Here is a 23,823-nt window from a genome sequence, read left to right as displayed (position 1 = left end):
ATGTTTTCCACTCGTTCGCACGATTTCAGGCACGTCAAACCAATCTCAAATGCAATTTCCGCATAGAATGCTCCTGGAATAATGGTATGATTCCCAACCGTATGCTCGAACAAAAATGCTGTCTCTGTGTGGTTTAAGTCTATTTGCCAACTTCCATTTCCAAGCTCACTTTGTTGCACAAACGGATGTAGGCGACTGCCTACGTCTGTACCTTGTAAACGCATTTTTGTCTTCCAACCATAAACAAATCGTTGTGTCTGTCAAGAACCTGATTAGGAATTTCGGTCATGTGACAACATGTTTGAATTACGTTTATCCAATTGATATCGACCCCATGTTCAAACAACTCGCATGTTGCGTTGGCAATTGTATTTGATTCTTTATCTTGAGCAATGCTTGATATGCATATTACTGGATCTTCCGAAGAAAAAATTGAATCCATGTGGTTTGTCAGGACGGATCTTGGTCCGATTTCCAAGAAAATATTTTTTTGTGTTGGGTTCACTGCAGTTTTTATGGCTGACATAAACAGGACTTTTTCTCGGGCATTCCGTTTCCAATATTCATTTGAACAAATTTCAGGCCCCTCAACTTGTTTACCAATAACTGTCGAAATCATTGGTATATGGTCCACTCCAACACTTGATTCGGGAAATAGAGAAGGTAGTTCCTTTTGTATCTGTTCGGCTGCAGTTTCAACAAAACGGCTGTGATAAGCGCATGCGGCTGTCAGATCCTTAATCTTTACGTCCTGATAATTGTTCTTTACTTCGGTTTTCAGTAAGGCAATTGCGTTTTCTTCACCCGAAACTGTACACGACGTTTTACTGATTTCTACCGCAATTTCTAACTTATGCTCGCTACAACTTAACTCTATTTTGCCGAGATCAACGCCCTGCACAACTATCATTTTACCTTGATTCACCGATGACAAGTGTCTTGATCTATGAAATATCACTTGAACTGCAGACTCGAGGTTGAGATATCCAGCAGTATATGCGGCTGCAACTTCGCCAACGGACTGCCCAACAACAGCATCGGCTGTGACACCAAACTTCTTCCACATTTCAGACAGGGCAACTTGGTATGAAAACAATCCAATGTGCGACACGAAAGGGTCAGAAATCAAATCGGTGGACTTTTGCACAAATTTGGTCACGATGGACCATCTTGTGAGTGGTTTAAGATGAGTGTCGATAGCTTTCAGAGCCGCATGAAAAGATTCATCACCCAAAAGTATGTTCCCCATATCTTGCCACACAGTGCCTACACCGCAAAAGACAAAAACTACCTTTGGTGGCTGACCGTTAGCAACAAATTTGCGTCTGAAATCATGGCTATGCATTAAGCTTTCTATCAACGCCTGTTTATCTTTGGCATAGTGTGCTTCTCTTACTTGAAAAATGTCTCTTTTGCACGTTGATGTAAAGGAAAGTGAACGCAGGTTAAAATCTAACTCTTTCAGCTTTTCCAATAAAGCCTTTTTATTTCGTTTGAGCGTCTCTTCGTTTACAGCAGAAATGACAACAATTGGTGGAAGAATACACGCTGAAGCCTCTGCAGCAGTTTCAGTGTTGTTTATGTAGTCGTAAATAACAGCGTGAGCATTCGTCCCTCCGAATCCAAAGCTATTAAGAGAAGCCATTCTTGCTGTGGTTTGATCCTCATTCCAGACTTCCAATTGTGTTGGAACAACGAAACCATGACTGCTGAGCTGAAGTTTTTTATTTTCATTTGCCTTGTTATACCAAAGTGAAGGAACAATTGTTTTGTGTTTCATCATTAGCAAAACTTTTATCAGACCTGCAACACCAGCTGCGGCTTCAAGGTGACCTATGTTCGTTTTGACTGATCCCAAGTATTTCGTTTTTGTATTTGACCCAAGAGTGTGTCCAAGCGCTTTACACTCTATTGGGTCACCAATCCTTGTTCCAGTTCCTGGAAGTTACAAGTTATATGTTTGTAAGACCAGATTTTTACAATAGTATTGTCCATGCAGAAATATCAGTCTCTACAAAGCCAAATGCATTAAGAATAAGTTTGCTTTATTGCTGACCTTTGTTAAAAAAACAACATTGCATTGTTATCCCTTTTGTAAATCTTAGTGTTAAAATTGATGTGTTACTATGCATCAGCATTATTATTATTGTTTGATATCATTATTTTGTCATATAATACTAATATTTAATTGCGATCGTACCATGGGCTTCAATGACAGTTATATTGTTTTTGTCGATGTTGTACTTCCGAAGAACATCTTGAATTAGTTTTTCTTGCTGTTCGCTGGATGGTGCGCTAATTGGTTTAGCATATTGGCCATCTTGGTTGGTTCCAGTTTTAATGAGACCCCATACTTTATTGCCATCACTTATAGCCTAGTTAGAGACAAAAAAGAACATATACGCGGGATTAGTTTAAATTCAACACATCCACCAATAGAACTCTGCATATTTATCTAGTAGCACTGTCAATGCTTTTTGAATTGTGTTCATACCATTGTTTCCTATCTATTGCAAATGTTCTAATCTGTAGCAAGTGTTATCCCCACTCCTGCCCCACCCCTGCCAAACCCCGAAACAAAGGAATTAAAATTAAATAATAATTTGCATTTATGTAAACAAGCATTCGTTAAAATGAATGGTCATGCATGCAATTATGTGAATTAAATATGATTGAATAATATCTTACATCTTTCAGTCGTTTCAGAATGACTATCCCACATCCCTCTCCGCGTCCATATCCATCAGCATCGTCTGTGAACGCTTTGCATTGGCCATCTCGAGCTAGCATATTCGCTTTACAGAGGGCAACGAACAGATTTGGTTCTAGCAGACAATTAACGCCACCACAAATCATCATATCAACATCCCCTTAAATTATAAAAAAGTAGTTCATAGGGTATTCGTAAATACATACCCACGTATACGCACAATGCTTAAGATAAATCATACGAAACCGCGGCACTTTTTTTACTTGCAGTAGACTAAGTCAATATTTATAGTAAATTGTTTCTTTATTCACCAATACGGATTAATCTTTTTAAGTTATTAAACTGATATATTAATTAAAGATAAACAATTTTACTGGTAATACACTTTATTTTAGCATGTATTGATATACAAGGGTTTTGCAACATTTGACATAATTTATAGCTTTGGCAAAATATGAATGTTTCCCAATCGAATTAGAACCTGATTCTTAACATATGAACTTGACACAGGCATGTGGATCAATACGACATGAAATAAGCGAGTGGATTGTTTATGTATTACATATCTCATAAATACATGCGTTGAGCTATATTTATATGAGCTAGCATTAATTATATAGTTATGTACAGATTCAGACCCTTTCATTTTATTGAACGTGATTTGTTTTACCAGACAACAAGGCTTGTGCCCCGAGATGTATGGCGACCAACGACGAGGAACAGGCCGTGTCTATGGTTAGAGCTGGTCCTGTAAGGTTGTACACGTACGACACGCGTGCGCTTAGAATGCTAGAGTGACTTCCGGTGACAGAGTACGGTCCTGTGGCGCAGGCATCCTCATTGGCCTGCGCATCGAAGTCATGCGTCATGCAGCCTAAAAAAAGAACGGTATACAACGATATGAAATTGAACCTTATCATGATTAGGCATACACATAAAAAGAAGCTGCATCTACCAAGTTGAGTACGTTGACCATGGATTCTTGCAATGTGGATTAGTTCACACACCATTACTAATAGCATTAATTCACATTTGACACTTTGTATATTACATCTTTTAGTTTAAAGCAAAATTACAAAATAAATAGTTTGCAATTTGTAAACAGCACACCTCATAGAGGGTGAGTCAACGTATTGTTAACCCGATGATGTTTATGCAAACAGTGGCCTTTAAGTCAATCTCTAGGGTGTGTGATATCTATTTTTATTATACCGAATAAACAAACTTCTTTACAAATCATAAAACAACGGTTGAATCAGCATTCCGTACTGTTCAATACAACTTGCATCACGTTTAAAGCTGGTTTGAGCCGTGTCATCTTTATATTATGTCGTGTTATCAATATGAAGTTCTACACCGTTTTGGTGTACATCAGTAATAATTAAAAAACAATGCATATATATGGAATACGAAACGTATTGTGCTTTAAAGAATGGATAAATATAGTACTGATACAAAATGTTAGTTGTATATTTAGAACCGAACACATAAAGCGATACATTTATGTCTAATAAAAAAAGTGGCGATATATTATTTTGCACTGGATTATAATCGTTAAAGAGGTTTGTCAGCGCGCCTAATCAGTTTGATGTTTAGTTCATCCGACAACACCCTCATAATCAGCATATACCATTATTTGGGAAAGAAATAGTGATTACGTTTGAAGAATAAACACACATGCAAACCCGTATTTCTGGTTAGCATGATTCACCTGAAATGAAAATATACTGCTCATCATAAAAGCACAAAAGTGAATGTTTCTTGCAGGACCAAAAACAGATATTCGTAAGCGCCTTCGAACACTTAAGGTCAATTTAAACTTTCGCATTCGCTCAAATCCAGTTTTCCTTTGTTCTATTTTTAGGTCAACGCATGCCTTAAATCAAATGTTCCATGTGACAATAAAAATGAACGCACGCTAATTTCATTGAAAGAACTACATGAAGCCGCCATGTGAGGTATAATTGAACACATTCAATAGAGCAAACGTATGAATTTGTGTTGATCATGATCTGTTTTTCATATAACGTTGATACAATATGAAGTGGTACAAGAAGTTTGTATGGAAAACCCATTTATTAAAATAAGTTTACTTAAGTTGAACATTGAAAACCGGGCTATGTGTGTTTGTCCTCACCGATAAAGACACCGGTTTTTATTGCCGCAAGATCTTTTCTCGTGAAACCCCCGTCTTCGGCTGCCATATGGACACACTGTAGAACCAGTCGTTGCTGCGGGTCCATCATAATGCCCTCCTGCTCAGATATCCCGAAAAAGGCTCTGTCCCAGTTCTCCACACTGTTAAAGGTTTAAACATAAGCTACAATTTCAAAGTAATGCCTCTTAATTCAGGCCTTTCTTTATATAGAGCACGCGTCATTTTACAACTTAGATCTAGCCCTTTTTTCGGGATTTCGTAGTAAGCACGCGACACTAATTAATGAGCTTAAATAGCTGCAAAAGAATTTGGATTATCTGTGTTTAATGACCTCTATAATGACGTACCATATACTATATGTACTTAGTTTATGCCTTTGGTCCTTAGTGACAGCCACATTTCGAAAACTTTGCAGATTTATCGACCGGAAGAAAACAAATGATTTGTAGCCCAGTGAAAGGTTTCTGCTTAGATGTCATTACCGGTAATGGGGGGGGGGGGAAAGAAGAAATAATGCCCCAAATAATGTGTGATATATTTTGTTTTATGATATGTTAAAAAAACGTCAACCGCGATTGACGAAAAAAGAAAAGTTCTAAAATACCGTTTTTTTTGCAATTATTAGTTTATATTGATTAAAATATCACGTCTGGTATATTGCATTACTTGAAAAAAGTTCATATTTTCAGAATATTCGGTAATAAAATTTCGCGATGTGAAATCGAAAGATCATCGCGAAAATTGGTGACATAACGATATACACACTATACAGAACGCAAGTAGATTGATCATTATATATATATATATATATATATATATATATATATATATATATATATATATATATATATATATATATATATATATATATATATATAAACTATACAATTTAATACGCATGCACAATTTGCATTCCAGGGTTTACCATGTGACGATGATGATCAATCTACTTGCGTTATTTATGATTACTGGTAGTTACCTGGTACAAGTACCCAGTAAAAGTTATTACCGAATATACTGAAAATATGAAAACTTAACAACTTTTTTCAAGTAATATAATATACCAGTCGTGATATTTTAATCAATATAAACTAATAATTGTAACAAAATACGGTATTTTAGAACTTTTTTTTCGTCAATCGCGGCTGACGGTCCCTTTAACATATTTGCTTCGCTGTTAACTATATTGTGAATATTGTGCATGTACATTTTGTTTGTCAGACGCAGTAACTGCCACTGCTATACATCCTTCTTACTAGATTTATAGTCAAAACATGAATATTATATTTGCACTTAGGTTGAAACCCATTTGCCAAACATAATTCTTAAACTGTCCACACATCTGGAAAAAATATTTTTATGTTAAGCAACGAATTGCAAAGAATTTTTATTCTTACCCATGAATAAATCCTGCTTTCTTCACGTACATCTTTCCCGGTGCGTTTTCGTCGGGGTCGTAGAAGTGATCCACGTTCCATCGGTCAGCTGGCACTTCGGTCACGTGATTTTCACCATTAACTAGCACCCTCCAAAAACCACTTAGGTCATCGGCGCCGGGAAACCGACAACCGACACCAACTATTGCGATCTCGTCAGTTCCCGACATACTTAGCAGGAAGATCAAATCTGGAAAACAAATATTCACGACCGTGTATCACGCGCGCAACCACTTTTTTTGAGGTGCATAAATAAATGAGCCACTGCAACTTCCGAGGTGGCACTGAGGACCGGATGTTTTGAAATTTCATGGATAATTTTACAAGGTGATTAGGATTTATATGTTTGTTTTCAGCATATATCGCACTAGTTTTTAAATCGTGCAATGTAATGCGATTCAGCGAAGATTAATTCATCCAAAAACGTACAGAAACATACATTCTCAACCCATTCAACAATGTGAGACCTTTATAAGTTGTGGTATGGTGGAGTTTTAAAAAGTGTTTCGATGAGTTTTTCCTGTTTGACGAGCACATTTCCACCCAATTAAATCGCTAATGACATCAAACGATTGCATACAACATATATAAGATGCTGCATGCACAAAAATATTGGCTTCTTGCCGACGTAATACATAATTTTGCATTTTTTTCCAAAAGAGATGGAGAAAATGCTAAGGAGATGGCGCGAATGATAGGAGGTGGCGCAAATGCACGTTGAATCAATTAACATTCGTATCGAAATGACATCATCACATGACGTACATTTGATAGATGTTATTTGTTATATTTACTTTATTTTTCAACGTACATACATAACATAAACGCATTCTTTAATAAATAAGATGTAGGTTTTTTTTAAATATATAAGTTATCAGCTCAATTAACAAGTCACCAACATGAATAAAACATATTGTACGATATATACCAAAAATGTGTAACAAAACCAATACCTAAACTCTCAACATTATCAAAATAGTTCATCGACAGCAATTTTTGTATTCAGTATGATAATTCACGAAATAAATATATGATGATACTTCTTCTTTAAACGATGGTTTGAGTCCCTTAATCCAGTTGCTTAATTTACTAAAAGGCCATGGTCAACGAATCTTTATTTTGCTTATATATATGTTGTGTCATAGTCTACAAAAATCAGTACAAACGAGGAAAATTCACATTTTCGTTTTTTGTCATTTTTTAAAAGATGAATGCAAGCATAAGTCAAATCCAAAGTTAAAGGTTTCTTACTATAATAGTTTTTGAAATATTGAGTTTTGAACGCATGCACCCTTTATACGATCTTATAGCTAAATAATGGTTTTCTATATCAATTGACATTGACAACAAACTCTTTTGTAAATACAGTATACATGCATTAACTGTATAGCATTCACACATAGATTCAATGCATTAGTAGAACTGGCCATGTTTTTCACATTTTATGTTCAAACAAAAACAAACATTTGAACACAGTGGTTGCTATGGTAACGAATTTACATAAAATAGATTATTTTCATTAAAATTGTCAAAATATCAGGAAAAAACTTAATATTTACGTTTTTGTCAATTATATGATAAAACTGCTTACAGTCAATGATCTTTGTTTCAACATGATATTTATTTAATACATAGAAACAAAAACAATCTAAGAAAATAGGTTGAGTTATAGTGCAACATGTCCTTTTTTTTAGGAAAGATCCACATATTTTACAGTGTATTTATTTCAATCCATTAAAGACTTCGCCCAACGTAAACATCATACATGGAATTTAAAAGTGCCATACATATATGCTGGTAAAAAAGTTAATGTACAGACATTTTGCTGATGGAAATCATGGTTACCAAGGCAACAAAATGATAAAATAACAATTTTTACTGTTCTGAACAGCAAAAACACCTTATTTTATCAGTAAATCGATTCGCATACATATCAAACATGAAAAAGAACAATTTAACTACAATTTGTTTACGAAACCCACATAGTAAAACCTCCATAAATAAACACAAATAATAACGACATGTACTTCTTATTCAAAACAAAGATGAACATGTAGTAATTTTTAGGCATTAAAAGGTACCTTCTATAAATCAGTTAAAATAAACACTAATAACATTTTCATATAAATCGAATTAATTAGATCAACAGAGAAGTTAATGCCAAAATAATGTTTCCATAGCAACAAACAATATTATTTTACATGTAAATGGGTTTCACAATCATGTGTATGATGAGCTACATCAACAAAAGTTATATATTACCGCCTGTCATAATAAATGAACACACATGATCAGTGGTTTATTTATATGGCTAAATGTTTTGACAAACTTTATAAAACATGTTTCAAGACATGAAAAGTTCACCAATGAACAGTTTATATGGTAAACAATAACATATAATTTGGTTATCAAAACAAATAAGTCTTTGACTTTTTGACAAACAGGATCATACAATTTTCAACCTTAACAGTGTGTGCTCATGTAGTGCCTTAGTCATTTGTTGATTGGGGCTTTGAGATTCATTTGAATTTATGATAAATCATTGACATCATGAAAACGAGATAAAAAGCGTGTGTCGTTAGGAAAAGGTTTTAAAATGCTTACAAGTTTTATTGCACTTGTATTTGTTCAATAAACAAAGTTTAAAATGGATGGATGGGTGAACGGGGGTTGGTATAGGATGGTTTGATGGTTGGATGGATGGATAGATTTGGGTGGGTTTCGGATGAATGGGTGATTGGAAAGAGGGAGGGACGAACGACTTGACTTACAGACAGACTGACATCTACTTGATAAGCTTTTATAATAATCACTTTAAAATTTGTCTAAAGTCATACAAAAAACAACAATTTAACTATATATGAACACGAACAGTTATTTAAAATTATTAATACTCCGTTAAATTATTGGCTTTATGATTTTTACTAATATATATAAAAAAAAATTGTTGTATAAACACAGCCACTTGTTTTTAGCTCATGAAAGCACAATAAGCACATGCTGAGCATCTATTTGCCCTTTGTCCGTCGCTCGTTGTGCGTCATCTATCGTCAATTTATCCTGTAACACTCTAGAGGCCACATTTATTTCCAATATTCATGAAACTTTGTCAGACGATTTGTCTCAATGATGTCTCGGCCGAATTCAACGATGGGTCATGTGAGGTAAAAAAAATAGGTCAATGGGTCAAATTAAAGAAAAAGCTTGTTTACACTCTAGAAGCCATTTTTTTCCAATGTTAATGAAATTTTGTATAAACATTTGTTCTTATAGTATCTCTATTGAGTTTGAAAATGGTTCTGGCCCAAAAACATGGAAACCAAGGGGCGGGCAGTTTGCCTTATACGGCTATAGTGAAACATTGTAAGCACTCTAGAAGTCACATTTTTGATCCCATCATGATGTAATTTACTCAGAACATGTATTATTATCATATGTCGGCCGAGTTCGAAAATGGTTCCGTCAGTGGAAAAACATGGCTACTAGTGGGTGTGGCAGTTTTTCTGATAAGGCTTTAGTGAAAACTTGTTTAATCTCTAGGAGTCACATTTTAGTTTAATCTACATGACGCTTTCAACGGCAACTTTTATGAATAATCTGTGTGTCATTGTACGGGAACTTTTTGACCTTTTTCAAACCAAAGGCAAAAAGTGCCTTTATCAAATTTGAAGGGGTTCGGTTTCTCTTATAGGTCACATAACCCCAAACCGGAAATCCTGTTTGCAGGGTTACATGCAGTCAACTTGATACTAAGCACACATTGTTCAGCGCATGCTGCCTAGGATTTGTGAAATACATTGCAAATGGTGTGTTTTGGTGTTAAATTGAAGGTATGTATGTAAGCAATTAGAAAAAAAGTAATGTGTGTGCTCTACTTTTTCTGTTGATGGTTCCCGGCTTTGAAATTAGGTCATACTATTTGAGCCCAAAATGGCCGCCTCCACAGGTGTCAAAACCGGTGTGCCGAAAAGGTAAATATTTTGAGTTACGACGTATAGAATTTAATGACATGCATTTGTTCAAAAGATTATGCATTTAACTTTTCAATGATGTATTATGATAAAGTGACTTATCGCTTGATCATGGTAAAAGATGATATCGAACTTCAACTATTTTATATGTAATATAGTAGGAAATTAATTGCGTATGCGTAACCTTTTAGAAGAGGTCGCTCAACAAAGCAACGGTTACTTCCAACCAATTAAAAAATTGTAAGTGTACATTGTCGATCAGAGCTCGGGGGCAAGTTTCAATATTTTTTCATAATATAATTATAATTGTATTTCCATTTTTATAACGCCATGCTTCTAATCACGCGTAGCTCAAAATAACGTCGACCGCGTTGATACGGATTTCTGCTGACGACGTCACATGTTTTTTTAACTAGCCAACTCAAAAAATTGAAGATAGCTCGGTTTTTTTCCGTTAACCTTTTTGTTTAATACATGTTAAATGTTCTTATCTTACATAGACCAACGTTTAAATCCATCAAGACATTACGAGAAGACTACTTTTTCTAATTAAAAACGCACGCGACTCAAATGTGCTGAAGTAGTCAATTTACAAATAAATGTTAGTCCTGTAAACATAATAGAAAACATTACATAAAATTTGTCACCTAAAATGTACATTGGCGCCACCTGCTATTCTTAACGCCACCTCCTTGGCATTGGCTCCATCTCTTTTTGAAAAATGCAAATTGATTTATTAGATCGGCTTGAAGCCAATGTTTTTGTGCATGCATTAACTTGTAAATGTTCAAAGCAATCGTTTTATGCCAGATTGTTACACGCATTGTGCTGTAAAAGTAATGTGCAGTTAATTACATATTATGTAAAAAGTAAACGATATTGTCTTCACGTCAATATGGCGTTCGACAATATTCTACAATATACCAAGACAAGCGATACGTTAACAACGAAGTCGATATTACCCCGATATTTCCCGATTCCATAAGTGTTCTAGTTTGGTACTAACTTAATGTTGCACTCAAAATGCTACTTTCGCATTTTACAAAATTATGTGAACGATATCATTTGAGGACAAGTAAATTCTCTCAGATCTCTATTATCTATTTACGGCTGCATCTCTACTCGACTCGCGCTATTCTGCTCTGTCGTTCTCTGCTCTCTCTCTCTTCTCTCTCTCTTCTCTCTCTCTCTCCTCTCTTCTCTCTAATTGCTCTCTCTCTTGTCCCTTCTCTCTCTCTCTCTCTCTCTCTCTCTCACGTCTCTCTATCTCTCTCTCTATCTCTCTGTCGTTATGTATATGATCAGATACGAGATTGTTAGAAATGTGACAATTGCTTAATAACAGTAACTACTTAAATGTACTTTACAAGATTAATTGTTCAAACAAACATTATGACATTTTTTTCTTTGAACAGAAAAAGTGTTAAATGATGTTTAAGTTCGATATTGCTAGTATCGAACGCAAATCACTCTTCCAAGGTTTAGTACGAACGGAGTATTCATACGCATTTTATGATATGTGATAAAGTGATTCATTATCATGCAAACAGTGAAGTGGGGTTTATTCTCCGATGCATTATGGAATCAAGTTGCAGCTCGTGTGAGTTTATTATAAGTAAAATGATAATGGACGTTGTGGTATTATACCCTAAATATGTTTAAAGGATGTGGACATGGTACACCATATAAGTTGTTGTGTTTGTTTGTTGGCCCGTTGTCTGTGTTTTCTTTTGTCATGTAATTTCATACTTCTTCAAGTTTTGTTCAATCATTTTGAAACGCTAAAACCGTCGATACATTATCGTTTGTCATGGCTATTATCAAACCCTGCTACCGATATGCTATTTATTAATCTCTCAATAACAAATCGATTTAATAGTTAACCGTTTTTGTTTTCGGGAAGACATTGAAAAGAACAAACAATGAGATATCAGAGAGATGATACCAAGTCATCTTGGTGTGGCCTGATGATATGATATTTTGTGTCCTTCAACAAGGAACACTCCTTATACCATCATTATACAAATTATTATATTTAATTGGCAATACGTTGGCTGGTCTGAAATTTGACCAAAGTAATTTGGCAATATTGTTTACATTATTTAAGTGCCGTAATAATCGGTAGACATGTTAAGAGTGAGTTGTCAATGATCACGCCACATTTCAACCGATGAGATCGTCTATATTTATAGTTAGATCTATAGTTAGATCACACTTATCGAATTTTGGAAGGTAAAGACATCGTGCGTTTTGCTTATATACAATCATTACGACAAAGAATGAATGAATTGCCCGTGCGTTAAATGGTCTGGCACTTTTCCATTGAGCGCTGTTAATCAAATGTTTATTTTTTGTAAGTAATCTTTAAAAGACATGTTAAAAATGAGTTGTCACTGGTCACGCCACATTTCATTCGATGATATCGTCTATATTTATAGATGGAACACACTCAAGAACTCCACGTTTTTGTGCAGATAGTGGTATGCCTAATGCAGATTGTTGTTTGAAAAAATCTTTATATCTAATATGAAACAACATATCTTCTTGAAACACTTATCAGAAGACAAATACCTACTGTATCATCAAAAAAGAATTCTAAACACCGTAAAAATCGGTCAACAAATAAAATGCATACATTTATAAAATTTATCAATTTTTAAACAAATGGAGGGAACTAATGATTTCTGTTTCTGTGCTTATATGTCAGTATTGTATATTTGCTACCTTTATTCGGTCCTTCGGTTTCTGGCTTGGGTTTTTGATACCGGTGTGTGGGCAAAAGGGACGATGGGGCATGATATAAACATATTTTGTGGGGAGCCAATTAATGCATATGTTACATATTCAAAGACCTTCCCGCCATTAAAGTGATCTGAACATTTCTACACTGGTTTTAAATGTAATATACACTGGCATGTACATATATGACATTCAATGAATAACTGCTTTCATTTCCGCTTAAATATAAGCGGGTATATAACACACTTCTAGTTTTAACGATATTTCTTTAAAGCAACGCATAAAATAAAAAATAAAAAAAACAATAGTCAGAATGGACACACATTAACAAAGTTAATTTGCTATATCTATATCGACAAAAGAGATTCAAGTGTGAAGATGAGTGTGTTCCGCTCAATGAATTTTAATCCATTATCTGGAAAAACAATCAAACATGCTATTTGTCTGCGCACTTACATGGAAAAGTGGGGCCAACATTGATGATTTTACAAAGACAAACTTCGTTCGCTATCCAACATTTACCAGTTTGTTTGATAATCGTGTACTATTAATTGCACTTAGAATCAAGACATCGAGCAGACCATTTTGAGATAAAGCTTGCTATGGCAAAACATGGAAAAGAAATAAGAGTGTACACTGAATTTCATGCATATAAACATTAACGATACCTGTCTGGAAAGTTCGTACTCAGACTGATAATATTGTCAAAATATTTAAACAATATTCAATCAGAATAAAATCTCAATAAAACCTTATTCTATATGTGAATTAAAAAAATCATCATAACAACAGAAGTTGGACGTTTGTTTTAAATTGATTGTACCATACACAGTACATCTATATAAGTGATCTAGCGTAAATTGATTTTACCATACACAGTGCATTTATATAAGTGAACTTAGCACCATGCATATGGTTCTAACAAGAAATAACTTAAACAATATCAAAATTTTAACTGTTTTGATCTGGTCGTTTAAAAAAGATCAACTGGGTCGTTTTAAAAAAATGTGACGTCAGAGTTTGCAGAGCATTTGATCCGATTTGATGACCAACACCACATCGCCGTCAGCCTTACAGGTCATACTATCATATTAAGAATCAGAAAACATCACTCATTGTCTGTGTCATGTCGGTGTATTCGTATATTATACTTATTTGTGAAATATTAATGAATGTATTTTTGTGAAATAGACAGATTTTCGTGTTTTTTTTTTAAATTCCAATAATATAGTTCGAAGAATGGCCAATTTGCAGGACCTGAAAGAATACCCGCAGAAGCGCTTAAGGCTTACGTGTAGACCGGTGTGGAGCTACTTCACCCGCTCTTCAGAAAGATATGGGAAGAAGAATTTCCAACAGAGTGGAAAGAGGGTTACCTCATCAAGTTTTCCAAGAAAGGCGACCTCATTTCCTGATCCAACTACCGGGGAATCACACCGTTGTCCATCCCAGGAAAGGTGTTTAATCGCATCCTGCTGAACCGAATGAAAGACGAAGAAGATCCGCATCTCCGTTACCAACGAGCAGTCTTTCGAAAGGAGAGTCCGTGCACGGATCAGATCGCAACCCTGCGCGTCATTCTGGAACAATCCATGGAGTGGAATTCGCCGTTGTATGTCGACTTCATTGACTATGAAAAGGCGTTCGACAGCGTCTCCCTCTGGAGACTTCTGAGACAATACGGAGTGCCAGGGAAGATCAACAACATCATCAGGAAGTCTTATGAAGGATCGGCCTGCAGAATACTTCATGGCGGACAGCTCACGGACGCCTTTGAAGTGAGAACCGATGTGAGGCAAGGCTGCTTACTCTCACATTTCCTGTTCCTGCTGGCCAGAGACTGGGTAATGAAGACATCGACAGAACAGAAGGATAATGGAATTCAGTGGACACTCTGGAAACAGTTGGAAGACTTCAAATTTGCCGATGATCTGGCTCTTCTCTCCCACACCCATCAACAGAAACAGGAAAACACAAACATGGTAGCAGAAAACTCAGCTACAGCGGGCCTCACCATCAACAGAGAGAAGAGCAAGGTGTTCATGACTAACACATCCAACAACACACCCATCGCAGTCCAAGGCGAGGCGCTGGAGGAGGTTGTCAGCGTCACCTATCTCGGCAGCATCTTTGACAACCAGGGAGGAACGGATGCAAATGTCAGAACCTGCATTGGTAAAGCACGAGTAGCCTTGCATCAGCTAAAGAAGATCTGGGGGTCCAGCGAAATTGGCATTACCACCAAGATGAGGCTCTGCAATACCATCGTGAAGCCACTACTCCTCTATGGAGTAGAGACCTAGAGAACCACTGTCACCACCATACAGAAAATGAAGGTCTTCATTAACACCTGCCTCCGGAAGATCCTCAAGTTCCGCTGCCCAGACGATATCTCTAATAAACAATTATGGCGAACAACAAAGCAGCAGCTAGTTGAAGAAGACTTCCTTTAGAGACGTTAGCGGTGGCTATGCCACACCCTTCGTAAGCCTGAATCCAATACGACATGGCAATCTCTCACATGGAACCCCCAAGAAAAAAGGAAAGGTGGGCGGCCTTGAAACACCTGGCGCCTTGACCTGGATGCAGATGCTAAGCAGATTGGCCAAACATGGGGGCAGCTGAAGAGATTCGCCCAGAACCGAGGCGCCTGGAGGAAGCTGGTTGGCGGCCTTACGGGACCACAGGCGAAGATGAGATGAGATAGTTATTTATAAATGTAAACTATTTTGAATAGTCTTAAATTATTTTAATAGCATAGACAACAAGTTGATTAAACTTTCCATCCCCAAATTTCGATGTAGTGACATTGCAAGTACTATATAAAATCTGTACAACAAAACTGTTTGATTTTCCTAATAAAAGCTGATGTGTGCAATATCGTCCTGGCAAGTTTAAAAATTAATGTTTGGCCCGCAATAATTTCATATCAAAGTTTCTCTAAACAGGTAAAGGTTCCTGCGAGTTTCCAGCAATCCGCGATAATATATTTCCTAAAAAAGTTCGTTTAATTGCTCTATAATTACTATACTAACTAATAAGAACGCACTCAAAGCACGGATCATCCAATAAAAATTAGATTCCTTAAAATTATTAATTACCAATCGCGATGACCGGCATATTTCTGCTGGGAAAAGTAACTCGTGTCATGGGATTTATCGCCAAAACATGGTCTACTTTGTATTGTATTTTGCTGCGTTTTAAAAAATCATAAATACTGGCTTCCGTGTTCTTCATCTAATCAAGGCAAATGCGTGCTTTTGTTAGGTATCGGGCGACCGTCTTCTATTTAGGCTTATCGCGATAAGTGCATCGATCTTAGTATGTGTCATATTGTATTTACTATGCCCCATACTACACTATTAAGCGGATAATGTACACGTCCGAGGTTTGGTACGAACGGAGTATACACGCGTATTTTATCGTTCAAGTGAACCATAATTAATTGTTGCTTTTGTTAAACAGTTTACGGCTTACTCAGGTAAATTATGTGTTAATACAAATTGCCGTCGACATAACCGAGTATACTTCCCCTATCGTCGCAGGCGTGTACTCATATTAATACTTGGATCGCCATATTAATCGTTTGTTTGGTAGATTGGTGCGTTGTTTGGCTCGCCGTTTGTCATTAATGTCTCTTTATAAATTCACCTTGTTTTTTATCCTAGAAGAACATTTTAAAAAAGTAAAAGACGATTGAGGTAGACCAGACAATCATTTCGTCTTGATGTGTCTTGATGATATGATATGTTGTGTCTATCAATATGGTACACTCCTTACGTCATAAATAAACAATACCGATAATCATTATCATAAATTGACCATGCAAGGATTAATCTAGCTTTTTTTCCGAATGCAGTGGCAAAACAACAATTAAGAATTACACATACCGTTATCACTGAAAGCCATTAAAAATGAGTTGTCATTGATCACGCCACATTTCAGTCGATGAAATCACCTTTATTTATAGTTGAAACACGTCAATAGAATTTTCGTAAATCGAGGCCTTCTGTTGATCGACATTTGATATGCCCAAAGCTGAATAATATCCCCTTGCGTTGGTTGGTCTGGCACATTTCCAGAGTGCAGTGTAAAGAACAAGTTAAGCTTTTGTAACAAATCATCGCAAGACATGTTAAAAATGAGTTGTCGCTGATCACGCCACATTCCAGCGAATGATATCGCTTCTATTTATAGACAGAACTGATGACAGGCAAAGCATTTATAGAAGGCCGAACACCATGCCTGTTGCTGATTGACGAATGTTAGCTCGAAGACCGATTGCGTTTTGCAAAATGCAGAATACCGCAAATGGTAAAATATATCAACTTGAAACAGTGGTTTCGTATTGTATTATACTGAAGTATTAAAATAAGTTGTTATTGATCACGCCACATTTCTGTCAATGAAATCACCTATATTTAGAGTTAAAACACGTCAATAGAATTTTTGGAAATCGAGATCTTCTATTGATCGACATTTGTTATGCCCAAGGCTGAATAACATCCCCTTTCATTGGTTGGTCTGGCACGTTTCCAGAGTGCACTGCAAAAAACATGTTAAGTTTTTGTAACAAATTATTGCAAGACATGTTGAAAATGAGTTGTCGCTAATCACGCCACATTCCAGTCTATGATATCGTCTGTATTTATAGAGAACTGATGACGCGTAAAGCGTTTAAAGAAGCCCGGGACACCATGCCTTATGCTGATTGACGAATGTAAGGTACAAGGCCGTTTGCGTTTGGCAAAATGCCGAATAACCTAAATGTAAAAATATATCAAATTGAAACTAGTTCTGTATTGTAGTATAATGACGCTCAGATTTGACAAGAGGCTTAAAGCCTTTAGTCCTTACAGAGGGCGCCTTCTAAAAACATTGCTCTCGAGAGAAATTTTAGCGGTGTTAAAATGCATGTGTAATTTCCCTGCATTTCCATAACTGATTGTAAAGGGGGTACACAAATAGAACACAATTATGCTGCATGGTTTGCTTAAAAACGTTCTTACATGCTCCTAGTTGCTTGATATTTATTTTAAAGCAGATTTCAATTTTCCAGTCCCTCATAGATTTTCATATATTTTTTCTACTAAGTTTATATCAATTGTCATATGTTAGATAGCTCGTGGAGAATTTTCTTCGCATGTAATTTTTATTGGAGAAACATTCTTTGATTGACCAAAGTCTAAACTTTATTTTGGTGTAATGACGTCATAAAAAACTCATGTCGCGTCTTTAGAAAATAATCGATTTGGATGTATTTGTATATTATAACGTATCTATAACGTTTTCACGAATAGTAGATAAGGTTATGCAAAAGAACCGATATTCACTGACACGTAATTACATGTTTTGTTAATTTCTCGCTCAAGAAAAAATTCCTGAACTCGTTTACTTAATTATACTTTAAAATTATACCTCGTTTTTATATTTTTTTTAGGGCGTTTATACGGATAGTTAGTAAAAATCGACCGCTGTCTGATCAAAATATTTCGGAAGTGCGATGGATTTATAGTAGCAAGACAAACAACAACAAAATGTATCATCAACAATAATCATAAACACCGTAGAATTTGGTCAACATTTGTTCATTTCAATCAAACATTTGTCCCAGCTTTCGTGATTCTAGGAAGTTGATTAGGTATGAATACAGGGGAACACGCCTGGTCTTCAAAAAATCAGCTTCACGTTTGGAAGGACCTCATTAACTTCGAAATACACACACAATTGAACTATGTCAATGACATAAATATTCACGTATCGCACAACATATTTTGCTCATTATGTACCTCAAAGCCAGGATAGGCAATGGTACAAAAATAGCTTTAACTATGCATTTGCATATTTATTTTCAATTCTATTTTGAATGATCTAATCATTTCAACTAGCCCCGTTGGCTAGGTGAAGAACATCCTACTTCCTGGAACTGAGCGCCATTTCTTTGATTATAGCTGTTTTCAACTATATGGGTTTCGATAACGATGAGGTAACAATACGGTTGTTTCGTCAACTTATTTCAAACTTCTCTGTGGTTTAGTTAGTTTCATCGCTCACGACTAAAACAGTCCTTTGTGTTAAACAATTTTGTAGTTAGAAGTGGGATAAAATGTCTTTATTAGTTTATTAAAAATAAAATCTCAACCCTGCTTATTTTTGTTTATCTTTCCATAGCATCAATCATAATGGCATCCCATATCTTGACATTTCATTCAATACGAACCACTTAGAAATGGACTGTATTAGCACATTAGAGACTAACGCCTTCAAACAACTTTGATTCTGTAGAAGACCGGTTACACGTTCTTTTCCGATTAAATACATGTTCATCAAGGTTCCATGAACACAGCTTTCGCTCCTAACGAACAAACAACATACACACAATATACACACACACTTTTAATTCTCACAGTGAGGTAAGCCTGACACATAATAAGGAACTGCTCGCATGTATGTGATTGCAACGAAAAGGACCCAATGACACGTGTCCAGACTGAGTCTTAAGGTACTTGTGCTTGACAAATTTTGAGCGGCGCGAGTATAGGACACGTAGGACGAGGTTGTAAAAAAATCAGCCCCATCATTTAGCGTCAATCTTTGTAACTGAAGAGTCACGGCACAGAATATTGCTGTGTAAGCGTAGAATCGATAGCCTAAAATGACGACAACTTTATTCAGCTTTCGGAAAAATCGGCTTCCAACTAATATCAAACTGTTGCCGAACAAATATTTCAACGAAACGCGGCGAACAATAGTTTTCATGTAACTCACCGCAAAGGAAGTCAAATAAATGTTTCGGATGCTTTTCTCATAGCTACATGTACTTATGGGCATCGTGTCCGCGCATCGCAAATCCTCGCACGCGACGAAACGTCACACATATACCACGATATTATTTACAAAACAAGCACTATTCACACAGACCACCGGACTAAAGTAAAATATTTGTGCGCTGACAATAGAAGTCGCACACATACTCGTATAAAGGAAAACTACATGTGAAGGAAAAGGGTCAGCTAACATTTCTACAAATGATCAATATTAGAAACGACATACGACAAGTTCATTCCGATAGTTCTGGATCGCATTTAAAAGCTGATAACGGTTTCTTTGACAGATTTATTCCTATAAATGTTCTTATTGGTACAACATAATCATCGATTTCCGACAAAGCATTTTATCAAGTAAGTTAACATTAAAACTTCCTTTTTCAAATGTTCTCAAAACGGGGAATAAGAAACCTTTGGCAGTCAGCGGAAGGGTCACCTTTATTGTCCGAATGATAAGTTAATATTTTGTCCAATCATGTAGTGTCTTTTAACGTATAGGAGAGTACATTATTGGTTAAGATTTTATCGAACAATATTTTGATACCATCAATTACAAACGGTCATGTTTAATTATGTGTGGACATGTTATACAATTTAGACTTATGGTCAAGTAAACCAGTCATGCCAGGTTCAGCTACAAAATACTTTAAAATAGTCTGTCTTATTTACGAAAACTGATTTCCGTCGAGATTTATCTTAAAGAACATTTGTCACAGAATGTCATGGAAGGACTGTCTACAGACCTCGTGACATACTTGTAATTTTGCATAATAGTTTGTCATGTTGATAACATTTCCAACATGCTAATTTTTAATCTTTTAAAACTTGGTCCATCTGACGTTTCAGTGAAGAAACAAACACCCACACAGAAACGTGTTCATCATATTTTTACTTTGTTCATGACCTTGAATGTGAATCCATTTCATCGGTCCATGAAACTATAAAGTATTATGAATTGCTTGACCATCTGGTTGACCTCTATCAAAGAAGCTATACAAACGTGAATGAGCCAGAAAAGCCAGGTTTACATGATCTTCTTTATCTGAGCGTATTCTGAATTTTGTTAAATTTTCTTAGGGTTTGAAACTTACCATTTCGATATGAGTACGTTCGCATATTGGTACATATGTTTCACAGTCAAGCAGCAATATATTGTATGTTCGAGTAACGCGACATCTTAACGGACGGACAGACAATGGAAAATGACCCATCCCTGCCATTTGAAACGGATGCGTACATTATTTATTCTCTAAAAAAGCCCACATTGCTTTTATGTGTTATATTTGTATGAGACGTCGAACAAATGTTCAAACCATGCCACAGGTATAAAAACTGACCTCATCCCGGTGAAATATTCAGTTTTGACAACTAGTATATACAAACGATCGAACTATCGAACACATTTGTTTAACTATTAATCATGTAATCGATCTAGGGTTATACTTAAGTTCCATTAAAGTACCTTAAACTAATATTCTATATTATTTAAAATGCTTTAAGAATGTTCCATGGTTATTTTGAATTTGCAAAAGTTATGACCAAGGTTAAAGGTTAAAGTTTTGGGACAGAATGAAAGACAGAATGACAGGCCAAAAACAATATACCCCGATCATTCGATCCGGGGGCATAAAAACTGGCTCTCGAATATCGTAAAACATGTTATAAATGTTGCACATAGAATAAGCTTTGTACGCATGTCCTTTAGATTGTACACTTAATTTAATCTTCCGAAGTTAATGATAATTTTACAGATAATTAATCTATGCGTGTACTTAAGCTCGTTTTATCAACAGAAAACACACCTCCACCCTCTTGTTCATGTGCCGTGTATCTGACGACTCATGTTATGTCAAAGGCTGACTGTTTTCATATGGAGCATGTTTTTCTTATATCTGTGATGTACGAGTCACAGATGATTTTCATGAGAACAGGCGATTTAAGATTCGCCATCACAAAGTAGATTTTGAAAGAAAACATTCATTTCTGAAATTTCAATTTGATTGTGGTAATGAAAGACAATAAACAAGACAAAAATCGATATGATGTTCAAATGTATAGCATATTTTACATGTTAACAGTACAACATAAACAAACAAATTCGATGTTACTTATCTTGCTCCATCTCTTAAGTGCAAGACGAGGATACAAATTTGGTCAGACAATAAAATGTCATCCATGAGATTTCGGAACGAACGTTATAATGTTTGGCCGAATGGGCTCATAGTGTTCATGTCTGCGAATCAGATCGTACAGCTTCTGTCCAGGACTCTCCGTAGGCCTTGCGTCCCTGTGACCGTGCAGTTTAAAGTCGGGCGTGAGTTTACCAAGTTTTACACCAACTATAAGCACAGCCTCAAGAGCATTCAAGGCGTCGTCAGTGGGGAGTGTTTCATTGAAGTTTCCCGTGAATGCAAATGAAATGGAAATATTATTCCAGCCAAGTGTATGGGCCCCAACCCGATCCCAACCTCGGCCAATGTATACCCCGCCGTCCTGTCCGATCACAAAGTTGTAACCGATGTCGGCCCATTCTTAAAAAGAAAAACGTCATAACAGTAGCTTTGTTGATGATATGAAACATTTAAACTTAAAATGGTTGTGTCTTTTTTAATATTGTATATAAAACAAATTCCACTGACGCAACTAGATCCAAAAGGACTCCATCGCCAATTTAAAATTGTCTACATTCCACTTTGCCCTCCACAGTGACGTCTGACTCCCATAACGTGTATTTGTATGTCTTTGACAAAATATTTAGAAGACTATCAACCTGTATTAGTGCCTGGGGAATAGTCCGAACTATACTGGCATACTTACGTAAGAATGCACACGTACGTACAAATGGACATTTACATAAGTATATTGTTCTTGACACCCATAGCTGATAGATTGTGAATATTATGTGAACAAATGAGATCATGACAAATCTCAGGAAAACTTACGCTTAACAGCCTGATGATACTGCTGTATATCACGCATCTCTATGGCACATTCCCATTGCGAGAAGCACTCGTTCATCACCGTATGGTGTATGAACACGTGACTGACGGGCATCCTCATATATAGTGCATGTTCTTTGGAGGGTTGGGCAAACCACTGCGTTCTCGTCACCATGGCAATATCGTTCATGTAACGCATACACTCCTCTGTAAGCATATTATTACATTGGTGACACATGCTCTGTTGTGTGTTTCGTTTTCACAATATACATAACCATAGAAACAAGCAACCTATATAGCAATACGTTAAAGCTTTGAATAAAAAACAACTGAAATTTGAACCTTATTTTCGCACATGCTGTCATCGGCATTACACAGATTTACGATGAACAAGCTTAACGAACATGACGAGCAAGATGGTTAATATACAGTCATACTGTGTACCAATGTATAGTTGTATACACTTATCGAATACCTTCATCTGCATCGCATAGCATTGGATCTAATGCATTTTTGTTCCATCTCGACTCTCCCTCAAAGATGTGTGATTCAAAGTTGGAATCTTGACCTGTTTCCAATAAAAACAACAACAACGTGAAATTGGATTCAAATACGTGCTCTTCTTTCATCTTAGTCATTTTGATTGATATCTTTTTAATACGTATTTACTCATTTTTATAAATATTCCTTATACGCAAATCTAACTGATCGCTAGCATAAAACCAGTATCGTGCTGCAACATAACAATACTTAAGTTTCAAATACAATATTGTTTCTTTCTTTTTTAATGACAGCGGTATGAACATATGAGCCGTGGTCTGTGAAAAGTGGGTTAAATGCATGTGCGTAAAGTGTCGTCCCAGATTAGCCTGTGTAGTCCGCACAGGCTAATCAGGGACGACACTTTCCACTTTTATGATATTTGTCGTTTCAAGAAAGTGTCTTCTCAGCAAAAATCCAGTTTAAGCGGAAAGTGTTGTCCCTGATGAGCCTGTGCGGACTGCACAGGCTAATATGGGATGACACTTTACGAACATGCATTA

General features: G+C 36.1%; 2 protein-coding genes across 2 annotated transcripts in view; both read right to left on the bottom strand.

The window, feature by feature from the left end:
- Positions 1-23,823, bottom strand: part of LOC127857638 (6-deoxyerythronolide-B synthase EryA2, modules 3 and 4-like) — a 34,292-nt gene continuing 10,469 nt past the window's right edge. Inside the window, exons 4-10 of the mRNA XM_052394202.1 lie at positions 16,905-22,372; positions 6,266-6,494; positions 4,848-5,008; positions 3,381-3,584; positions 2,689-2,870; positions 2,201-2,375; positions 1-1,938 (exon numbers count right to left, since the gene is read on the bottom strand). Coding sequence (XP_052250162.1) covers positions 200-1,938; positions 2,201-2,375; positions 2,689-2,870; positions 3,381-3,584; positions 4,848-5,008; positions 6,266-6,494; positions 16,905-16,923 — 2,709 coding nt within the window. The 5' untranslated portion in view covers positions 16,924-22,372 and the 3' untranslated portion in view covers positions 1-199. The remainder of the gene's footprint in view (positions 1,939-2,200; positions 2,376-2,688; positions 2,871-3,380; positions 3,585-4,847; positions 5,009-6,265; positions 6,495-16,904; positions 22,373-23,823) is intronic.
- Positions 22,011-23,277, bottom strand: LOC127857232 (peptidoglycan recognition protein-like). The gene is made up of 3 exons (XM_052393648.1): positions 23,256-23,277; positions 22,784-22,987; positions 22,011-22,372 (listed from the first exon to the last, which is right to left on the bottom strand). Exons 1-3 carry the CDS (start codon positions 23,275-23,277, stop codon positions 22,011-22,013), a joined length of 588 nt encoding a protein of 195 aa, XP_052249608.1.

The sequence above is a fragment of the Dreissena polymorpha genome, chromosome 14 (assembly GCF_020536995.1).
Source record: "Dreissena polymorpha isolate Duluth1 chromosome 14, UMN_Dpol_1.0, whole genome shotgun sequence".
Taxonomy (NCBI): domain Eukaryota; kingdom Metazoa; phylum Mollusca; class Bivalvia; order Myida; family Dreissenidae; genus Dreissena; species Dreissena polymorpha.
Note: the sequence above shows the minus strand (reverse complement) of the source record. Positions and strands in the feature narration are given on the sequence as shown.

Excerpts from the sequence above, each read along its gene's own strand:
- LOC127857232 (XM_052393648.1), bottom strand. The coding sequence starts at position 23,277 with ATGCTATGCGATGCAGATGAAG. Across the intron at positions 22,988-23,255 it reads GCTATGCGATGCAGATGAAG|AGGAGTGTATGCGTTACATG; the intron begins GTATTCGATAAG and ends ATATGCTTACAG. Across the intron at positions 22,373-22,783 it reads GTATCATCAGGCTGTTAAGC|AATGGGCCGACATCGGTTAC; the intron begins GTAAGTTTTCCT and ends TTTCTTTTTAAG.